This window comes from Gavia stellata, chromosome 29 (assembly GCF_030936135.1).
Source record: "Gavia stellata isolate bGavSte3 chromosome 29, bGavSte3.hap2, whole genome shotgun sequence".
NCBI classification, from domain to species: domain Eukaryota; kingdom Metazoa; phylum Chordata; class Aves; order Gaviiformes; family Gaviidae; genus Gavia; species Gavia stellata.
In genome coordinates, this window is record NC_082622.1 from 2,446,405 (window position 1) to 2,466,728 (window position 20,324).

General features: G+C 45.8%; 1 protein-coding gene across 2 annotated transcripts; it reads left to right on the top strand.

The window, feature by feature from the left end:
- The first annotated feature begins 462 nt into the window (after positions 1 to 462).
- Positions 463 to 19,736, top strand: SMAP2 (small ArfGAP2). 2 transcript variants are annotated; one of them, XM_059830796.1, is made up of 10 exons: positions 463 to 570; positions 13,946 to 14,079; positions 14,671 to 14,756; positions 15,611 to 15,689; positions 16,066 to 16,152; positions 16,628 to 16,709; positions 17,236 to 17,336; positions 17,451 to 17,616; positions 17,876 to 18,198; positions 18,611 to 19,736. In XM_059830796.1, the coding sequence occupies exons 1-10, from the start codon at positions 468 to 470 to the stop codon at positions 18,734 to 18,736; spliced, it is 1,287 nt and encodes a 428-aa protein (XP_059686779.1). In that variant the 5' UTR covers positions 463 to 467; the 3' UTR covers positions 18,737 to 19,736. The 2 variants fall into 2 exon arrangements, with proteins under 2 accessions (XP_059686779.1, XP_059686780.1); XM_059830797.1 differs by having other exon boundaries at positions 17,879 to 18,198.
- Positions 19,737 to 20,324: the final 588 nt, after the last annotated feature.

Consider the following 20,324-nt stretch of genomic DNA (forward strand, 5'->3'; position numbering starts at 1 on the left):
CCCCCAAGCCCTCCACCCAGCACCCCTGTACCCCCACCCAGAACCCCAAGACCCCCCAGCCCCCCGAACCGCCCCCCGCCAGCATCCCTGCACCCCCAGGCAGCACCGCCAGCCCCCCAAGGCCCCCAGCCAGCCCCCCGAGCCCCCCCAGCCAGCCCCCTTGCACCCCTCAGCGCCCCCCGCCGCAGCCCCCCATCCCCAGCTCAGCCCGTCACGTGACCCTGCCCATTCATGCCTCCCCCGCCACCGCCCCGCCTCCTCCGATTGGCTCCCGCGGGCGCCGGCCGCGCCGCAGCGAATCAACGGCGAGGGGGAGCGGCGGCGGGGAAGGCGTTAAAGCGCGCGCGCTGCCGCCTATTGGCTCCTCCCCCTGGTCGCCCCGCCCCTCCCGCCGGCCGGAAGCAGGAAGCGGCGGGTGCCCGGGACGGCGGCGCCGTGACCCGCGGGCGGGCTGCGCCGGCCGCGCCATGACGGGCAAGTCGGTCCGCGACGTGGACCGGTACCAGGCGGTGCTGGCCAGCCTGCTGGTGGAGGAGGAGAACAAGTACTGCGCCGACTGCCAGGCCAAAGGTACCGGCGGCCTCCCCCCGGGCCGCGCCGGCTGAGGGGGCGGCGGGGCCGGTGGGCCTGTGCCGGCGCGGTTGTCACCCTCTCGGTGCCGGCGTGTGGCGGGGCGCTGGCCCCCCGCCGCTTGCTGCCGGGGCGGTGAGCTCTCGGGGCCCTCCGCTGTCCCCCCTCCCCGGGGGCCGCTGCAGCGGCGGAAGGAGGGACGTCTCCTCCGGGAGGACAGGCCCGGTTGGGCCTTGGGGGGTGACGGCTCCGCGCCGCCCCCGCCCCGTGAGCAGGCAGGGAGAGCTCCGGCTTTCTGCGGGCAGGGGCAGCGGTGCTGCCTGGGGCTGCTGGAGCGGGGGCCCGGGCGGTTTGGGGGTTCGTAGCACGGTGGGCGGTTTCCCCTTCGGTTGAGGAGCCGCGTGGTATTTGGGACAAAAATAAAACCCAGACTTGGCCTCAGCAGAGTTTCAGCTTTAGGTTAGTCGCAGCAGGCTGTGCTGGCAGCGCTCATGTCAAACTGCTCCTGGTGCCTCTCTAACCCTGCTTCTGCAGCTCTGCTGTGCCCGTTTCGGCAGGTGAGTTGGGTAGCAAACTCCCCGAGAGCTGCTTACGGAAACTCGTGGGCTCTGGGACTGCGCTGGGGCTTGTCATGTGTGGGGACTGCTCTTCCGGAGAAGTCTCGTGTTAAGAGGAACCTGGAAAGCTGGTGTTGTGTAATTTTGGAGGACATTCCAGCTGAGGAGTCATATCCTGTAAATCACAGCCGTAATGTGAGGAGCAGATCATCTTTAGAGGATCAATAGGAGCAGTATTTGAAAGTGCAGCATGCAAGGAAAAGGAAGGAATTGTAACCTAGCCCTGGGACCAAGTACCACTGAAGGAATTAATATTTTGTCCTGTGCTTCCTTTTCCACTTAATACTGATTTCAAGGCATGTTGCGATCCTTACTTTTCTTAGAAAGGGGTGGAGTGGGGTAGAGAGGAAGTCGGATGTAAATGTCTGAATTCTAGAAGACAAACCAAATGAATAAAACTGTTATCTTGTTCCATGTGATGCAGATGCCTTTTTGTAGCTTGCTACTGTGAAATGCTTTGCTTTCCTGCAGCGAAAGGGTTAAGGTTATGCTCATGCCTGGCTAAAACCCTATTTTAATGATTTGGAGATCTGAACTTGAGGCTTGTTTCCCAATAGCTGCAATAAATTAACTTGGAGCAGGGGCTGTCTTTCTATGTCCATCTGCAAGTGGGAGACTTAGTCACCTCAGTATGACCTCTAAAAACTGCAGAGAGCACTGCTGAACAACATTAAAAATGGTGCTATTAAGGTTTGTTTTCAGCCCTGCTTCAAAAAAACTCAAAGCATAGTAACCTCATCGTAACAACCTGTCTTATCTTGGAGGTGGCGTATTTTGAGATGTTTCACACCTGGCTTTGGTTGACCATGTAGGTTGAACATGGTGGTGTTGGCAGAGAGCAGAATGTTCCTCTCACTTGCAACTTGCTTATCTCTTGGCTCCTGATGCCAGTGCCAAGGGCGAAAATAGCTGTCTTATCTTGTCTTTTGAGGCATGAGACAGTAATGTACACAATATGGAAACAAATTCTCCTAACGGTTCCAGGTTACTTGTTTTGATGTGATGATACAGCTTCTCCTGTTCATAGTACACCCTGGAAATCCAGTATTCCAGTTAATTATGTATAAAAATCAAAGTGTACAGTTCAGCATTGCCACTGAAGCTGGAAGCTGCTTGTGTCTGGGAGGATAGGTATGAAGAGTAAGCTTCTGTTGTACAGGGTTATCTGGCAAAATAATTATCCACTATACTAAGGAGATTCATGGAGCTGTGAGATCTCATTCTTGAGGGCAACATACAGAGTTTGTGGCCACAGGAGGTAATGCAGAAAGCTCTCCGGCCAGGTATCTGACTGGTGCCAGTCAGAGCATCATATTGGGCTGCATTTTGGTTACTGTGGCTTGATGTGGTGTTCTCGCAGCAAGGCACTGACTGGTGCTGGTTTGCAGCGATGGCAAGGAAGGCCTGATGTTAGCTCTTACAGCTGCTGAAAGTAACTGCAACATTTGGCTTTGTGTATGGAAATGAGCCCCAGGTGTACTTGTGCAGAGTAAAGAGCACATTTTATTTGATACATGGCTTCTTAATAACTAAAACTCTGTGTGAATCTGCGCTAATGAGAGGCCACGTGGTGTTTGCTAGCTCCAGATGGCTTCCCTCAACATTTCCAGTGCTACCTGGAAGAATAGCTGCTTTTCTGTATAGCTGATTGTTGCTCGGTTTTCAGCAGATTGCAAGTCTGGCTACGCAAGTTGAGGTACAAGAGGAATGTACTTGTGTACAGTTCTGTGAATAGTAGTTTGCCAAGGTCAAGGCTGGAATCTGGTCGCTGTAAGTAAATGATGCTGGGGAGGGTTAGTTGGTGGTGGCAGTGGTGTTTCTTAGGCCAGCTCCCTCCTTTCTCAGCTCACGTTCAACATCATAAGGATTTTTGCATGAGTTTCAACAAAGTTGAAAGCAGAGTAAGAACCTGGCAGCTCATACAGCACCTATCAAGATACTTTTATTGTAAAACTCTCGCTTTCGACCATCTGGTTTTGTGCTGAAGTTACTGAATTTTGTAGTGGTTTGCTGCTTGATCTGAGCATTTCAAAGCTAGCATGACACATAGGCAGAGACTGTTCAGATGCCACCCACACTTCCATTATGCCTGTTCCCAATGACCTAACTACTTGCTGGGTTTCATTACTGTATTTTTTCCACTTCTATATACAGAACTAAACGAGATTACAGTACCTGTTAGTGTGAGCTGCAGTGCTAGTATGTACCCACTTGATCTCATGCTCTACGGAAATTCTCAGTGTTGGGGTAGAAGTCTAGTTTTCAGGAACATCACCTCTCTGATGCTGGCTACTGGTTGAGCCCCGCGCTCTGGGACCAGTGTAGCAAACATGCTCTTGTTTGCTATGCCATGTGGGTGAACAGCTGGATATCTTCCAACTGCCCTGCCTTCCTTCTGCCCTGCCCTCATCAAAGTGATTGCTTAGCGAGAAGGTCTTCTGTGTTCTTGTTACTACTTGCTTTCCATCAGGCAGTACATGCAAGTGATTCCTAGTCCAACTTGCATCTCTAATTATGATAAGGAGGGAAAACTAGTTTCTCCAATATACTCTCCTTCCTTCAGACATTTAGGATTCAAGTAATTTCGTGGGGCACATCACTCTTCCCAAGGCTTTTCTTCCAGCAAGCTGTTGGAGATAGTGATGTCTTCATGTGCTTTGCACAACTTTTCTGTAAGAGCTACACAGGTGAGCCTGAAAGGAGAACTGCAGAAGTGTGTTGGCTTCCCTAGATAGCTATTAATGTCCTGGGTCTAAGTTGCTGGACGGGGAAAAAAAGGACAAGGAAACTGGGAATGAAAGCTCGGGGTGGTTTTTGCTTCTGCAACAATAAACACTGCAGTGGCTAGAGGCTCTTGTTTTGGAGGAAGTTGGGCGAGATCTCTCGCCTGCTTCTTCCTCTTTGCATTGCAAACCTTCTGTACAAAGTAAGTGTGGGTAAACTGGGTGATCTGATCAAAAGTGGGTTGACATGTAGTAAGCAGTACATCCTGTGCCGAAGCAGGCCACGGCTAGACTGCTTTCTGGCAGTGGGGCTTAGGAGTGAAAACTTACGTGTATGTGAGAGGTGTCTTCATTACTTGATCAAAACAGGAGTGGGGAGCTCAGGGGCAGCCTTTAGGACATAATCTAGCCATGTTAGGCACAAACAGAACAGATTTCCCCTTGCAAGCGCTATCAAAGGTTGCCTGTCTTTGGTTTTCACGTGCAGCTCTGAATCCTATCACAATACCAATATTAATGATTAAAAGCAACGATCCAGTGTGGAGTCCTAGCAGCACTGCACCACCTGCAGTGATGCAGCTCTCCCCACCTGCCCAGCATGGCTTAGGTGGTAGGGTGGCTGTCCTCACTAAAAACTAGAGTGATGAATTATCATAATCCGCTTTTTGAAGACCTTTGCTGTATAATCACTTGAACAAAACACCTGAAAAGAGAAACAAGCTGCTGATGAGCGAAAGTGGGATCTCTTCTGCCAGTGCATTTCTAGTGGCAAAGGGCCTGCTGAGGGCAGTTTTGTTACTGTTGTGGTTTTGTGTGTGTAGGATAGCGTGACTCTCAAGCAGTCTGACTGTATTGAGTATCTGTCAGATGAACATCAGAATGAGTCTGGAGGCTGAAATTGCAATGTAGATGGAGGGATGTGGTATAATCTGTGCAAGTTGGACTTGACTAAGTGTTCAGATGTCTTCCAGTAAATGGAAAATGTCTTGTGTTGGGTAACACTTATATTAACTGGATTCTCCACTGCATTTCTGACTCTAAAGCTCTGTGCTGAACTTGTGTAACATACAGCTAATTCTATATGCTTCTCTCCTTCTCCCAAACTCTTCCCCTCTGCTCCTCCAGTCCTATCTATCCAACAGGCTCCTTGGATCCAGTTTCGTTGACGTCGGAACAGCAGGTTCCTCCACAGGGAGCACCAGCGAGGACTGTTGTATCTGTCCATCAGTTAAGGTTGCCCTGTGCTCCTCCTGATTTGTCTGACTCTGCCCTTTGTCCCTTGTGTCTTGTGAGAACTGTGGGTTCCATGCTAAAATCAACCCCTTCTTCTAACTTTAGTGGTTAGATGGGAAACTATTTGTTGCTGAACACAACCCAGATCTAATTCTTCAAGTAGCCTTTTCTGAAAGAGGGTTAGAACTTCGAAAATACCTCTTAAGAGATGGTTAAATATTTGATGGAAAGCAGGAAGAGCAGGATAAAAAGCTTGGGGCTAGAGTAGGTGCAGTTAAGGAAGGATGACTTCCAGTGTGGGGGAGTTAGCTTATTACAGTTGGTTTAGTCCAGCCAAACTAGTATTAATATAAAACATGTTGCTAATATTCAACAAAAATCTGTTGTGACTCAACTCCTCCATCAGCAGACTATTGAATCGCAGCTGAATTTCCTTTTCAGTAAAAGCAATATGAAGATTAACTTTTTAAATAGCTGCCTAGAACAACTGCATGTGATGAAGAAATGATCATTATGGGAAAACTGAGCAGTGGGTAGTGATGCATACTGTTTGCCTGCAGTGGGCTTCAAAAACCAAAGTGGTAGGACTAAAGCTTCTCAGCTTGCCTTAAAAAAAATCTTTTATTAGGAGAAAGCTCAGTCTTATGTAATGGAAGCTTGCCAGAGGGGATGCATATGTGCTTGTATACTCATTTTAATTCTTAGCTGCAGTCACAATATTCTGCAGCTATCTTAATGAGCGCTACATTTTCTCTTCTGCTTTTAGACTGTTCTGTTTTTCTAAAGTCAGGTCTGAAAGGAGTAGTCTTGTGCATAAAGCAGTATTAATTTCAAGTGAGTGTAATTAACTTTGTCTGTGAGACTGGCTTTATCCCATAGTGATCTTCATCTGAGAAGTCTGAGCAGTGCTGCCATGTTGTAAGACTCTGGGAGGGAACACAGCTCTATCTAGCTGTGAGCCTGACCCTACATTCGTCTGCTTGAAGTAAGTTGTAACTTCCCATTCAAGCCACAAAGCGAGGGGAAAAAAGCATCAGCCTTTCTGGTGGGGACTTACTCTGGAATTGGTTTGTGCTTGGGAGAGTTGTAGGAAGATACCCTTTAAGAAAAGATATGCAGAGCTCTGAGTCATGTACACGGATGCATGTCTCTACATCTTCCAGGAATGGATAACAAAGATAATCCGCCAAGCAGAGGGCATCTTGGCAAACCACGTCAGCTTTAAACTGTTGCTTTGTACCAGCTATATTGACCCACCTGTGAAACAGAGAGCCTGTGTGGTGAGTGGCTGTATAGCAGGTGTATGTTAAGGGTCCAAAAATGCCATGTGAGCCTCAGAGCACAGCTGCAACTTTAGTAAAAGTTTGTTCCTATAGTAACTGCCAGATGAATTACATAAGGCATCGAACATGCTCAGGAACTTGTGTGCCAGCCTCTTCAGAAAATGCCTCTGCAATTTAAAGGTAATTCATCTTTCAAAATGCAAGTAGGTTATCAAAACCAACTAGAGAATCAAGAATAGCTTTGGTCTCCTTCAGGTTGATCCAGAATAGTGATTACTTCATGTGTCCCAGGAAATCTAGGACAGAAAAAGTTTGAGCTTTTAAGAGAAACTGTCTTAGAGCAAAGCTTCCTCTGACTGCGAAGCTGGATTTACCTGTGCTACTACTGGACCTTCACTGCCTTGTTAAACTGCTTACCTCTATTTTTGGCCAAACATGCCATTCCTTACTGGCCAGGTTATGCCCTTTCCTTATGAATGTCAAGTCCTGTTTAGTAACTTTGATAGTGAAAAATAGTTCATGTCTAGCTCTAGATATTGAAGGGATTCTTAGTCAAGCAAAAAATGGCCCAGGAGCTGAGACTTCTTCCTCTGTTAGGCGCTTTTTTAAGGACTTAGTGATTTTTACATATTGCCACAACTTGAATGAGATTGGAAGATAGGGTCTAAATATTTTTAACATGCAGTGAAGAATTAAAGACATGGTGTAAGGGGTTTGATGGTGGAGAAATTCTAAGTTGAATTTTGATGTAAAATAGTAGTGATAGTGTGAGTTTCCATCCTGCTGCTCTGTTTATAGGTGCATTTGGGCACAGGATGTTGTTTACGTAAGTTTTCTTGCATTTCATGGTAATTCAGGCCTTAATCTGCTGCCTTTACCCTAGCAACTTGTAGGACTGACTTGTGTGGAGTTTTGGCTAAAACCTAGCAATTGGGCATATGTTATCTAGTCTCTGGAACACTGAAAACCTGATCTCTGCTATTTACCATCTATGTGTTGGGACTCTTACTATGCTGACCTCCACAGGAAATACAAAGATCATGGAACTTGGCTGATTTTTATATATTTTTAGGCATTGTGGTCATCAGTACTAGTAAGCTTAACCAGTCCTCTTGCATGGATTCTTGTTAGAGTGTCTGCTTGAAATTGTCACTTTCACAGTTTATTTACTGAAGTAATAAAACATCAGTTTCTCAAACAGCAGGAAGGACCCACCCTGCTGTTCACAGCATCTATTTTAATTTCCTCTACCTTACTCCATCTGCATTTGTATCATCACAGCACTTCAAAGAACAAGACTGTAACAGTGATAAGACCTGCATTGAAAGCTGTTCCTGCAAGCTTACCACTACTCAGTTAGATCAAATGCTGCTGTGTAGCTGCCTTCAAGGCCACCAGGCACTCAAATGTTATGCATTTCTGGTAAACCTTAGAAAATTCAAAGCCTGTTCCTGAGGAAATGGAGCCAGCACCAGTCAGCTTGGTCTGACTTGGCCAGTAAGGTACCTGTAGCACATCTTATGGATTGGGGAAGGAGAGGGTGTACTGGTTGCTGCTAGTACAGCCGAGAAGATTTTTAAGGCAAAGCTCCAAGCTGTCGTCGGAAGCAGTATTCTCAACCCCCGTGGATGCCTCTGGCTCTTCCTTTTTCCTGCAAAGGGTGGTTAAAGCCTATAATTACTGCAGAAGTCTTACTGAAAAAAGACAAAAAAAACCCAAAACAGCCCTTTCCTCTCTCAAAGGATGGCATAAAGTTGAATTTTTGAACCACTAAACTACTTAACTAGGCATATAGCCTTATCAAACTTGCTTGCTACAGAGCTTTTTGGCTTTAGCATCTCTGTTTCACTGGGTTCCAATGGCTTCCTGAAAAGTATGCAAATGCTTAGTCTGGTACTAAATCTGGGGGTACAGCAGGTATTAGTGCTTTACAAATCTCAGAGATAGGGTTCATGGTCCCTGCATCGGGATGCATGCTCAGGCCAGTAACTAACTGGCCTGTGTTAATAACTAAATAGCATAATTTAGAGATCTTGAAGTTGAGTTTAACTGTACTTTTTACTCACTAGCAGAGTTTACCTTGTTTCCCCAAACTAATCCGAACACTACAGAACAGACATCTACAGTAAAGGGCAGAGGAAGTTGTTTTGTAAGACAGCCTTTGTCATAGCTTTTCTATGAGCGGAATGAATTTCAGTAAGTCATTAAGCAATCTCTTTCCAGAATAATGAAACCACAAGTCAAAGGAAGCTCTTGGATACTTGGCTACTTCCTCATTTGGCTCTGCAAAAAGTAGGGCTTTTCAACTTTGACTCTGAGAAATTTCCAAGTACTGGTGAAGGCTTGTACAAGAGGATGTGAATGCCATCTCGCAGGGATTATCCCACTCCAAGGAGAATTTCCCACATCCACTTCCCCTGTGAGTGCTGAGAGGGGATGGTTGTACGATGCCGTGGTTCAACACATGTAGCAGTGTTAGCTGGGATCAATGGGCTGAGCAGGCACATTTCCCTGTTACAGCTGGGCTTTTGCCGGAGTGCTTGCAGGCAGGGAGCCTGCGAGTCAAATGATTGTTTGCACTAAGAATATTTCATTAGGCTTTGAATAGCGATGCGCTCTCCTTCCTGCCTGTGAAAGCATCTATTTTTTTCCTGACCCCCCTTCTCAAAAGAGCAATGGCTTTGCAGCCAACTTCTGTTTTATTTTTAAATGCCTTCTGGAGGGTTATTAGCAAAGAAACTTGCAGGAGTAGCTTGAGCCAAAATCTAATGCCTGAATAAAGGGTGAGGAGTGAATCCCCTTGGGATTCCTTAATTTAAAAACACACAAGGGTGTGAACTTTCAGCAAGTGACTAAGACATGGTGTGAAGTGCACTAGCCCGGCTGTGCTGGCATTTTAAAGGGAATTGGGAGCCTTTTCAGCAAGGACAGATCATTCAGACAGTCCTTGTAGGCATTAATGATTCTGGCTTAGATGCTAACTTAAGCTGGTATGAGCAGCTTGGTATGCGGTGTTTATTTTGACAGGCTGGGATATAAAACAGGCTGTGAAACTCTCATGGAAGCACGGACTGGGCAGCGGAGTTTCTTGCACATAGCTTTCTAGTCTCTGCTGGATGGTGGTGCATCCTCGTTAGGAATACACTCGAGTATTCAAGGCAGCTTTCTAAAATGAAAACTGACTGAGCAATAGATGCTTTTAAGCTCGTGATCTTTCCTAGCCGGGCAGTGGTCACAGAATATATCCCAGTGGTCTGAGCTAGCCTTAATATTGTGCCAGAACTGAATATATATATATATAGGCTCTTAAATCTGTTTTGATTAGTATCCCATTCTTACTCAAAACCGCTATTTTCTTTACTCTCTTGTTCACCTGCAAACAGTTGGCATTCTTCAAAAAGTTCTTGTGCACATATGAGGTGATGAACAGGGGCACAGGATGCTTAATCAGAACTGAACAAGCTGTGCCCAGCTCGAGTTGGTGCCAAGTAACTTGCTTACCATGGATGTTAAAATTACCCATAATACTGAAACAAACGTAACTGCAGCATCAGGCTTGCATGTCTGATACTGGCTGTCACTGCAGCAAACTCCCAGTTTTGCATATGGGAGGCGAGTTTTCGTTGAGGCCCTAAGCTCCAAAGCCATCTGGTGACTGCGAGGATGCCAGCCTCAAGGGAACTAATTTTATAACATTAGCGAGAGTATTCATGCGAGGACCAATTTCTTTCCTGTTTCTTTCTAGTGGTTTAACAAGCTAAATGTCTGTTAGCCTTGTCCTAAAACCTTTCGCATATAAGTTTCCATGATTCACTGAACCCGGAGGGTAAAGTGCTCCCTGTGGCGTGCCGTGCCCTCGTGCAAGCAATTAGTGGTGAGTGTCAGGGTGTGCACAGAGGCTGCAGGGGAAGATAGGGCTCCACGGCAGCTCTAGCAATGCTGATAAACGCTGCTGTGGTGGTCTCTAAAGTGACTTACCGATGTAAAAACATTTTTCTCTCAAAAACTGTGCCCTTAACTTCTACTAAGGTGTTTTGCCCCTTCTGTCAATGCTCGGTCACTGTAGTTTCCGTACCCTCTTCAACTTTGTTTAGTTTTTGGGAAGTTAAATGCTGCAACATGTGACCGAACTTGGGTCTGTAAATACCACCTGGGGCTTTCTGCAAGTCAGTCACCTTGAAAATGGCATGTGAAACTGTGGGGAAATAACTGTACAAAGTTCTCCCCAGCCAGATCTTTACTGGACACATCCTTGTGCGATTTCTAGTGTGAGCTCTTTCATTGTGGCCTCAAAAGAGGGAAGTGGGAGGCTTGTTTATATTTGCATCAAAACCCATCCCCCTTTGCCCACAAAACTAAGTGCTTTATAAGAAATGCAATGGTAAAAATGTTGGTTTAGCTTAATGGTTGGGGACACTAGGTACCAGCAGAGCTGAAGGTCTAGTAAGAGTGTGTGTTTTGGGCTAGTGCCTCTGCATGTCACATCCGACCCAACCTAACTGGGACATTTGGGCTTTGTCCCACTGCTTCCTTGGTGGCAGCCTGGTTAGGATGGGCTGTCTTCCTTGGGATACCCTTGCTTTCAGCAAAAGAAACCTGTAATGTTCCTCGCTGCCCAAGGCACCAAATGGTAGTTTTAATGAGCATGAAGTTAGTTGGGGTTTGATTCAGCTGGACAAATTTCATTTGCCTCACATCGCTGCTGACAGGCTACCGTTCTGCTCAGCACTGATTATTCAATGAGCAACTCTTTCCCCGTTGTATTGAGCCTTGCTGTGTCAATCCTTTGCTGCTGTTGAGGCAAGTGGTTCTCTTGTGCAGCTGCTTATCTTAAAGTAGCTTTTCACTCTTGAGGGGTGTAGCTGTATCTTGTTCCTCTTTTTATCAGTGTTGGTAGAATACAGGGCTGTGTAACTAGGCTAAAGAAATTACTAGTTATATCCAAAAGCATGGGGTGCTCAGATCTAGAGTTCAAATTCATGTGCCTTGCAGAACTGCAGAGCTGGCTGCAGACTTCAGGTGACGTTTCGGAGAACTGTCCAAATATCCTGCTAGTGTAGCTCTAGTCACCAGTGTTTCAGATCAGATTGCTGAACTGCTGGGATCACCATCTTCCTTTTGTCTCTGGACAAAAATGACCCCACATCCCCAAACTTCCAGTGTTTCCTCTGGTCTGTAGATCTTGAAGCCTTATGGCATTTACCGGCACTGGAAGCACACACAAACCCTGGCTGGAATAAGCATCAGTGAAGAGAACTACCCTTGGTTGTATAATACATGTTTATCACCAAACCAAATGCTAGCTGCTAGGAGGATTTTTGAAAGCCTATATATTATTTAAAATGTTCACTGGCATAATGAAGCTGCTTCAGTACTGGGGTCTTCCAGAGCTGGGATCTACAAGTTGCAGCAATGGTCAGCTGTTATTCCTGTGCTCAGCCCTTGCTGTTTCAGATGCTGCATCACAAATGAGGAAACACTAAAGCAGGACGGGTGTAACAGACTGTACCACTGAGTCATTCTCGTATGTGGCATCGCAGGGTGGGAGGTTGCAGTGGCTTGAGCTAGCACATGTGACAAACCAGTGAGCTGATTACTACCAGCCCTGATGTAGTATCTAGTTGACTATTAATCCTTTTAGTCCTACAAAGGCTAAATATATCTAGAGTTTAAATCTAACCTTGAATTTCATGCTTAATCCTGCCGGCAGTCTCATGTTGTAGCCTTCGGGGTGTATCTGGGAGAGAACTCCACAAATAAATCAAATGAAGGATCAGAGTTCCGGGCTTCGCCTTGGTGTGCAACAGGCATAACGCAAAAAAGCCTTTTATTCCCATGCCATAGTTTGTGACTGGCATACTTAGGTGCCCCTAAAATATGGGCCCCTGCTTTGATGCATTCAGTCTTAGATTTTGGTAGGTGTAGTAAAGGAACTGAGATACAGGCAAGAGCATACTTCTGTTAAGGTCTTCACCAAGAGCTGTTCCTAAGCTGGGAGGTGACTTTGATCAGCTTCATTAAATTAGTATGATTCTCAAGGGCCACTCTTCTAGTGAGAAAGCAGAAAGCAATGGCAGGCCAGGCCAGAAGACTTAATAAAGACTTGTTAAAAATCATAACATAAATTAGCTGGAATAGGTACTGGAGGGAAGTTAGAGGCCTTTGCCCTGGACAGGACTGTGAGCCACTGATTGCATTAGCAGCAGCAAATCCCTCAGGATACGCTAGATTTTCCCAGTAAGAAAGAATTAAACTGTTAACAACCATCTAGCCTATCTAGGAGAGTCAAATACAGTGCTGCTTTTTTAGGGCTTAAAAATTACACTTTCCCTCTCTTCCCCCTCCCACCTCAGTCTCATTAGCTTTGAGGCTTGCTATTTTAACTATGGTAAGAAAAGACAGAATAGCTCTTCATCTGCAATAATGCCTGTAATCCCTATAAAAAGGCTAGTACAGTTTATTGGTGGCTATTGGGTCCCTTGTTCAGGATATGGCTTTGCTGTGGCTGTTTGGCCAGTTACCTGCGGACAGTGACATCCAACCCATGGTGGAAGCTGGCCAAGATGATTTAGTTTTAAAACCTGCTTGTCTTGCACTGCAGAGGACTACTTCTGAAGATGGTCTTCCTTCAATAGGACTGAGGGTTTTGATGGCCAGGGTCTGTTGGCCCAGGCTGGGAGGGGGGCTGAGAGTGGTGGGAGTGCCCATGGACTTCTGCCATCCCCTGGGCAATGCATTGCTGAGTTTCCTTCAGAAAACTGTTTGCAGTGAGTAAAACTAAGCTTGTTAATCTTTCCCTTGTGGTTTTTTCCCTGGCATGATCTCCCTTCTACACCTTGGAGCTCTCCTGCCTGTCTGAAAGCTGCATGCAAACCGTGAATCTGATTAGAGCTGTAGAAACTGTGGAGTGAACTGTTCATCGGTCTTGTGCCAGGATTGCAACCTGGGGTTCTGCCTCTGGCTCTACATTTTTGGTGGCCAAAATACTGGGCTTTGTCCTTCTCCCCTTATTCAGCTGTATCTTCCTGCATAAGACTAACAGAAGATTTGATGATGTACTCCATATGTCCAATGCAGAGTATTTTATGCTGCTTTTCCTAGAGCAGTAGTGAACATTCTGGAGCTGATTCCACTGCAATAAGGTTATCTGAGAAAGATTCTCCATTGCTAAAGCAGGAACTTTATATTGACATGACTGTTACATTGGTTTAAGCAAGATGAAATCAGGGTTCTGGAGTGTCTTGGGTGGTTTGAATTCCTATTTTCCTCCCTCCTCCTTTTAGAGTTGTGTTTGTCTTGTGTAGAGCTCTCAAAATGGAAGAGGGAGGCAGTAAAATATAAGCTCTAAGTATAATAATTGGGAGACAACCTTTAAACATCCTGCTGATGTCTAGTGCCAATTTCTAATCTGGATGAAAATGTAAACGCCTCGGTCCCAGTTCACTTGGTACAGTTTCTCAGTTGCTCAAGGCAACCACAGGTTGACCTGATGGTGTGAAACGCTTGTGTCTCTTTGCAGGGCCACGATGGGCATCCTGGAATATCGGTGTATTCATCTGTATTCGTTGTGCTGGGATCCACAGGAACCTAGGGGTTCATATATCCAGGGTAAAATCTGTCAATCTCGACCAGTGGACACAAGAACAGATACAGGTAATGCGAGTGAAACATGAACAGTGTTGTTCTGTTAGCAGGGCTTCATAAACTTGGAAGTAAACAAAGTCTGAATAGGCCAAAGATGTGGGAAGTGAAGCTGGAAGAAGATATCAAGCTAGGTTAGACTGGGAGGGGAAAATGTCATGATTTCAGGCTTAGCAAACATCAGAGCGTAGGGACAAACACAGCAAGTTTCTGTAAAACTGCCAAAGGCTGGTGTGTCTGGAGCTGGAGCTGCTGCCCACCTCCTCTCCTTGAAGTTTCTAGAAGACAAGTCCTGGACTTCCAGAGTGACATTAGGTTGCTAATGTGGTATTTATCTTGTCTGCGAGTAAATGTGCTGTGGTGCTTAGGATTGGCTAATTCTATGGGGTGGGGGGAATCACAGCAACTGCATTAGGGGTTCCCAGCTAGTAGGCTTGCACCAAAAGCCTGAGGAGTGTCTTTCAGGTACAGAACAGACCTCAAAAGTCTACATGTGCCTTCTAGTTAAAATGGATACTCTTTCTTGGTAGCTTGGCATGCTAGGATGTGTAAGAGCTTTAATGTCTGTCAAACAAATGGTTCAAGAATTCTTTTGAATTGCAGTGCATGCAAGAGATGGGAAATGGAAAAGCAAATCGTCTTTATGAAGCTTACCTGCCAGAGAACTTCAGGCGACCTCAAACAGATCAGCATCCTTTTCCTTTGCTGCTGAGGAAACATAGTCATTTCATCCTGTTGCTTAGTGGCTGCACTCCTTGCATAGGAGGCTTAACTTCATGTGCCTGGGCATCAGCTGTGAAAAGGAGTTCCTAGCTAGGCACCTTCCAAGCATTGCTTCACCCGCAGGCTGCTTGCTTACAGAACGAAGCAGAAGAGAGCTAAAAGGATTGCTTCTGAGCTATAAGGGTGGAGAACTGGAACACGAATGTTACAACCTGAAGCTATTGCATGAGATGCACTTCAGGATCTCTGGCAAACAGGAGGGTTGACTTTCAAATGTGCTGAGCATTTAAATTCTCAGTGGAGACAGATAAAAAGGTTTAACACTTCTGAAAAACTAAGCTGTAACTTTTAAATTACAGGAGGGTTTCTAGATGCCCAGTGCAACAGGGGTATAGTGATGTGAACCTAAAGAAACACAGGAGCACCTCTCTACCATTTTTGTCTTAAGCTGGTGGCTGAGGTGCTCTTGTATGCAGAGGATCCATTTCTCTGACCGCTGTGTGGCTTGTGCTAATGACATGTATGCTCTTAAGTGATGGTTGAAGTAAATATGCATGAGTGAAGAAAATACACTGGGAGTTTAAGCCCTGATTTAATGTACCTTTTATAGCACCATCGTGCTTGGAATAACCCAAGGACAAAAATCGAGTAGCTGAAGTAGTTGGATCCAACACTAAATTATTTTAAGAAAGGTACTGCTGGAAAAGCTCTTTAAACAGTCATTAGTTTAGTAACAGCCTGTACCTTGTATCCACATGTCAAATAATACTACGTAAGTTTTCTATTCTTGAATCATTTGTCTTTAACAAGCTGCTTGCAGAGCTGTGGAGAGCTTCATTCGGGATAAATATGAGAAGAAGAAATACATGGACCGAAGTATTGACATCAATGCTTTTAGGGTTAGTTTCTCATCACTTCTACAGAAGCTTGAATACATGTTAAGATACAAGTGTATGTCTGTCTTATGAGTAAGCAGTGACTGTATGAAAATAGACAGTTTAAATGTCTCCTGTATTAGTGACTAATCTCTTCTCCAAGGCTGATTGCATTCTGTCATTCTGTAGAAAGAATTTAAATTGGAGGGAACCTTTGAAGGCCATCTTGTCTTCAAAGAGTGCTCCTTGCTCAAAGCAGGACTAGCGTCAAATATAGGTCTTTAGCTGTATTTTTGAGGCTTTTTAGATTAGTAAGAGCATCATGTAGAGCTCTGTATAAACTTTCTGTTGGTATGATGACATGAGTTTTGACCCTCATGTCAGTATTTTTCTCTTACAGAAAGAAAAGGATGACAAGTGGAAAAAGAGTAATGAGCCAGTATCAGAAAGAAAACTGGAACCTATCATCTTTGAGAAGGTGAAAATGGTAAGACCAAAAGGCATGGTCATGGATCAATTGTAAAGACTTCTCTGAAGCAGAACAGAGGTAATCCCGCTTGATATGGAAGCATTTTTTCTGGCCTCAGTCATAGCAGTGGATGCACTGAGTCACACTAATGGTAGTAGCTTGTTTTCCTCTGTTCAACCAGATACTAAGCAGACATGTTCTGCCTTGCAATGCAGAGCAGATTGGAATCCTGCTACTCCCCGCTTAGTTTTCCAGCTTGAGCAGTTACTTTTTTCCTAGTTTAGAGTATGCTTGAATTTGACAGTGGGTTTCAGTGTAACAGGACAATAAAACAACTATGTAATACTTACTCTGGAATTCTGTTTGCTTTGGAAGCACTTATGTCCACTGGAAAAAAAAAAAGGATTTTAAAGGTTAATCTCTCATTAAAGCCTCTAATGCATCAGAATAAAACCAAAATTTGAGTAAGACTTCTGGTGTTCTTTTTCCCTAGCCTCAAAAGAAAGAAGAAACACAGCAGTCTAGAAAAAGTTCTCCTAAATCTGCTGAACCAGTAATGGACTTGCTAGGACTTGGTAAGAGCATTTCCAGCCTTATTGCACTTGTTACAAGGACCCTAATACACCATCTTTGATCTTGTGAATTTGATGAGCTTTTAGTACTTATTTTCCGTGTCAGGTGAACAATAGCTGATAGGAATACTAGAGTGTGTTTGCTTAAACTACTCCAGTGCAACTCAAGCACAGTGCTCAGCACTGCAGCAGAATCAATTGTCCTTATGTTTTCCTTCATGCTGGTGCAGTGGTTGTGCCTATAGTATTACAGGAGCAGCTATAGTGGTCTCCAAGCACAGTGTGGCTTCTGGCTGTTCTGAGGTTAATAGGACAGACATGGTGCAGTGCAATTCCTTGGTCCTGAGCCAGTTCCTTCTCGGCACCAGAAGAAGCAGTGAAAAGCTGGCAATATGCGTTGGCTAAAGTAGATTACAGGTCAGGTCACTGGGTTCAGAGGCATATGTGCAAACTGCTTAATTGGCAAGGAGGCTGCCCCTCAGCCTGAGGCCATCTGTGTGAACATCCATCACAGCTTTGTCTCTCCCAGATGCTCCTGTGACAACCACCGTTACAAACGGCAGGCCTAGCAGCTTGGAGAAGGATCTTGATCTTTTCGCATCAGTGGGATCAAACTCTGACTCCAGGAAAGTAAGTAGGGAACGGCAGTGCTTGACAAAGCCTAGTTAGATGCTTGAATGAGATGATCTGTGTCTTCCCCTAGTGCTGAATGCAGCTGTTGCACTTGTGCTGTCTCTGTCTCAGGTCGCTGGCTCTATGCCAACATCTGGAAGTGCTGGTTCTGTTCCCGAAAACCTGAATCTCTTCCCTGAGCCGGGAGGCAAAGGGGAGGATGTGGGGAAGAAGCAGCTCTCTAAAGACTCTATCCTCTCCTTGTACGGCTCTCAAACGCCTCAGCTGCCTGCGCAAGGTAACAGATCTCAGAATAGAGCTGTTGAACGGCAGTACACTAATTCAGAGTGGGTGGGGTGTCCTGACAGCTGACAAGCAAAGATGTGGGAATGTAGGTGGTCCTTCTTGAGAGCTGGTGAGTAGCATAATGAGCAGCTTTGTCTGGATGTCATGGCCAAGCGAGTGCTGTGATAGTCTCCGATTTGAAGGTCGGCATTTTAGCTGCTGACAGTGAGTGCAGCAGTTCTTCCCTTCATCACTTCTCTGCCTTTTTCTAGGAGCGATGTTCATGGCCCCAGCTCAGATGGCATATCCTGCAGCAGCATATACTAGCTTTCCAGGAGTACCCCCATCCAGCAGCATGATGGGAGGCATGATGGCACCATCAGTGGGAATGATGGCCCAGCCTGGAGCTGCAGGGATGGTGACTCCCATGGCTATACCTGCTGGATATGTGGGTAACGTGCAGGCAGCTGTCATTGGTGTCCCCAACGGGATGATGGCTGCACAGCAGGCTGGCTACGTAGCTGGCATGGCAGCAGTTCCCCAACCCGTCTACGGTGTGCAGCCAGCACAGCAGCTTCAGTGGAACATTGCTCAGGTGAGGTGTGATCTTCTGCTGACCCAAAGGTGCATGGAGGGCAGGGGAGGCACATGCAATTAAATCTAGCCTGTTACCTGAAGACTTCAGTGCTTTCATAGCCTGGCTCCTGGGGTTGGGTGAGGTCTGCTGATACTGCAGGCAAACTGAGGGATCGCAAAGGAGTAACTCGTTCAGAGGTCTCAGTGCTTGGTGGAGAACAAAAATCAGTGCAGCATCAGCTAAAATGAAAACTTCCTCAGCTTGCTAGATGGGCATACACCTGAGAAGCCAGTGACTTCTGTTCACCATAACTCTTTAGAAGAACTTGCTTAAGCCTGCAGTATGTTGGGGAGCAAGAGTTTTACCTTTGACTGCTGTGGCTGGCAGTCTCCTTGACATGGCCTTGACTTCTCTCCTCTCCCCTTTGCAGATGACCCAGCAGATGGCTGGGATGAACTTCTATGGAGCTAATGGCATGATGGGATATGGACAGTCAATGGGTGGAGGAGGTGCCCAGGGAAGCAATCAATCCCTCAGCACTCAGATGTGGAAATGATCCCTTGCGTTGTGACCATTTTTGCCTTCTGTTCTGTTCTTCAAAACTGCTCCATGAGACATTCAGGGTTTTTCTTTCTGGCTGGCTGCCCAGCCTGAACCTCTCTCCATAACTGAGACCCATCTCTGCCTTTTCACTGTCAGACACGGTGAAACCTCAGTGACCAGAACATGAGTTCCCCTGTATTTAGCACAGTCAATGCACACTTCTGGGGTGGACCCCCTCCTTGCACAAACCTCCACTAATGCTTCTGGGTAGCACTTAATGTCCTGCTGGGTATCTTAGCAGAGGTGTGACTGAGGAATTTGGGAAATCTGAACTTAATACTGCCTGTAATGTCAGGCCTTTTAAGAATCACTTAAACTCAGTATTAGTAGGGGTTTTGGTTAGCAGAGGGGTGGAAACCTTGTTTGGTGCTGAGGAACTGGATTTTAACCCAAGCCCAGGGGCAAGCAAGCCTTGCTACCTCTTCCCTTGAGTGGAGTTCTCCGGAGCTGAGGCCTCGCTGTGCTTGGCTCGCCAACCCTCATTGGAACCAAAGTCATTTTGAAGACCCCTCTCCCTCCCCCCGTGAGCAAGCAGGATTCTCGCACAGTGTGGGGGCAAGCTGTTTGGAATGTGAAACTTGCACTTCAGAGTGGCTTTTCTGTCTAATATGTGGTATTGATGTATTTAACTTTTAACAATCTAACTGAGAGTTAACTTATCAGGGGCTGAGAGCCCACTGCAAGTTTTCTTACACTTTTAAAATTACTATGACATCCTAATTTATACTTTTTTCATATTTTTTTGTTCCTGTGTAATCCTGGTACCCTTTCCTGGCTAGCTTTTGACATTTTAATCTAGGCATAAAAAGTGGGTGGGTCAGATTTCTTTTCTCATCTTCAGTAGAACACAACTGCTTAAACTCATCAGCGTGAGCAAAAAGTCAGACTTCTGTGGTCTACTTTATCCTGTGTATATGTAAATTCTCAAATAAAATATTGCAGTGAAACCTCAACTGACTTACCTTGTTTTTAAACAGCATTAACAGATTGTGTTAAACACTGCTGGCACTGGTGTGCGTTGTTTACTTCAGGTGTGTGGGGATTTGGAGCCTTTCATCCAAATCAGACTAACTCCATCTGCTTTGTAGCAGGGCTGTGTCCCAAGTGTCAGGCGAGAATAGCATTTGCCTGAAAGTGAAGGACTATCACATGCAAAGAACCAGGCTCGGCAGAGGCAGAATCAGGTCAGTTGACACTTTTATATACAAGAGACTCACAGCTTAGGGGTGTGGGTAAACGCAGCATTCCTGCAGCTGTGGCTGCAGGGAGAACTGAAATTATTAGGACTGCAGCTTTACACGAATGTCCAACAAAACCTGACCAAGGCCTGCTTGAAAGGTAAATTTTAAGCTTTTACAAAAAGTGGTGAGGGTGAGAATATGCAAGGCTGGAGGCATTTAGGAGTTGCCTAAAAAACAGATAGGAAGGCCAGTTTTCCTTGGGCTCGTGGGTGGCGATGTGCAGCTGCAGGGGATAGCTCAGCCAATGGTGTGAGCCTTGGGTTGATGGTACTCTGCTTGCATATTAATAATAGTATTTCT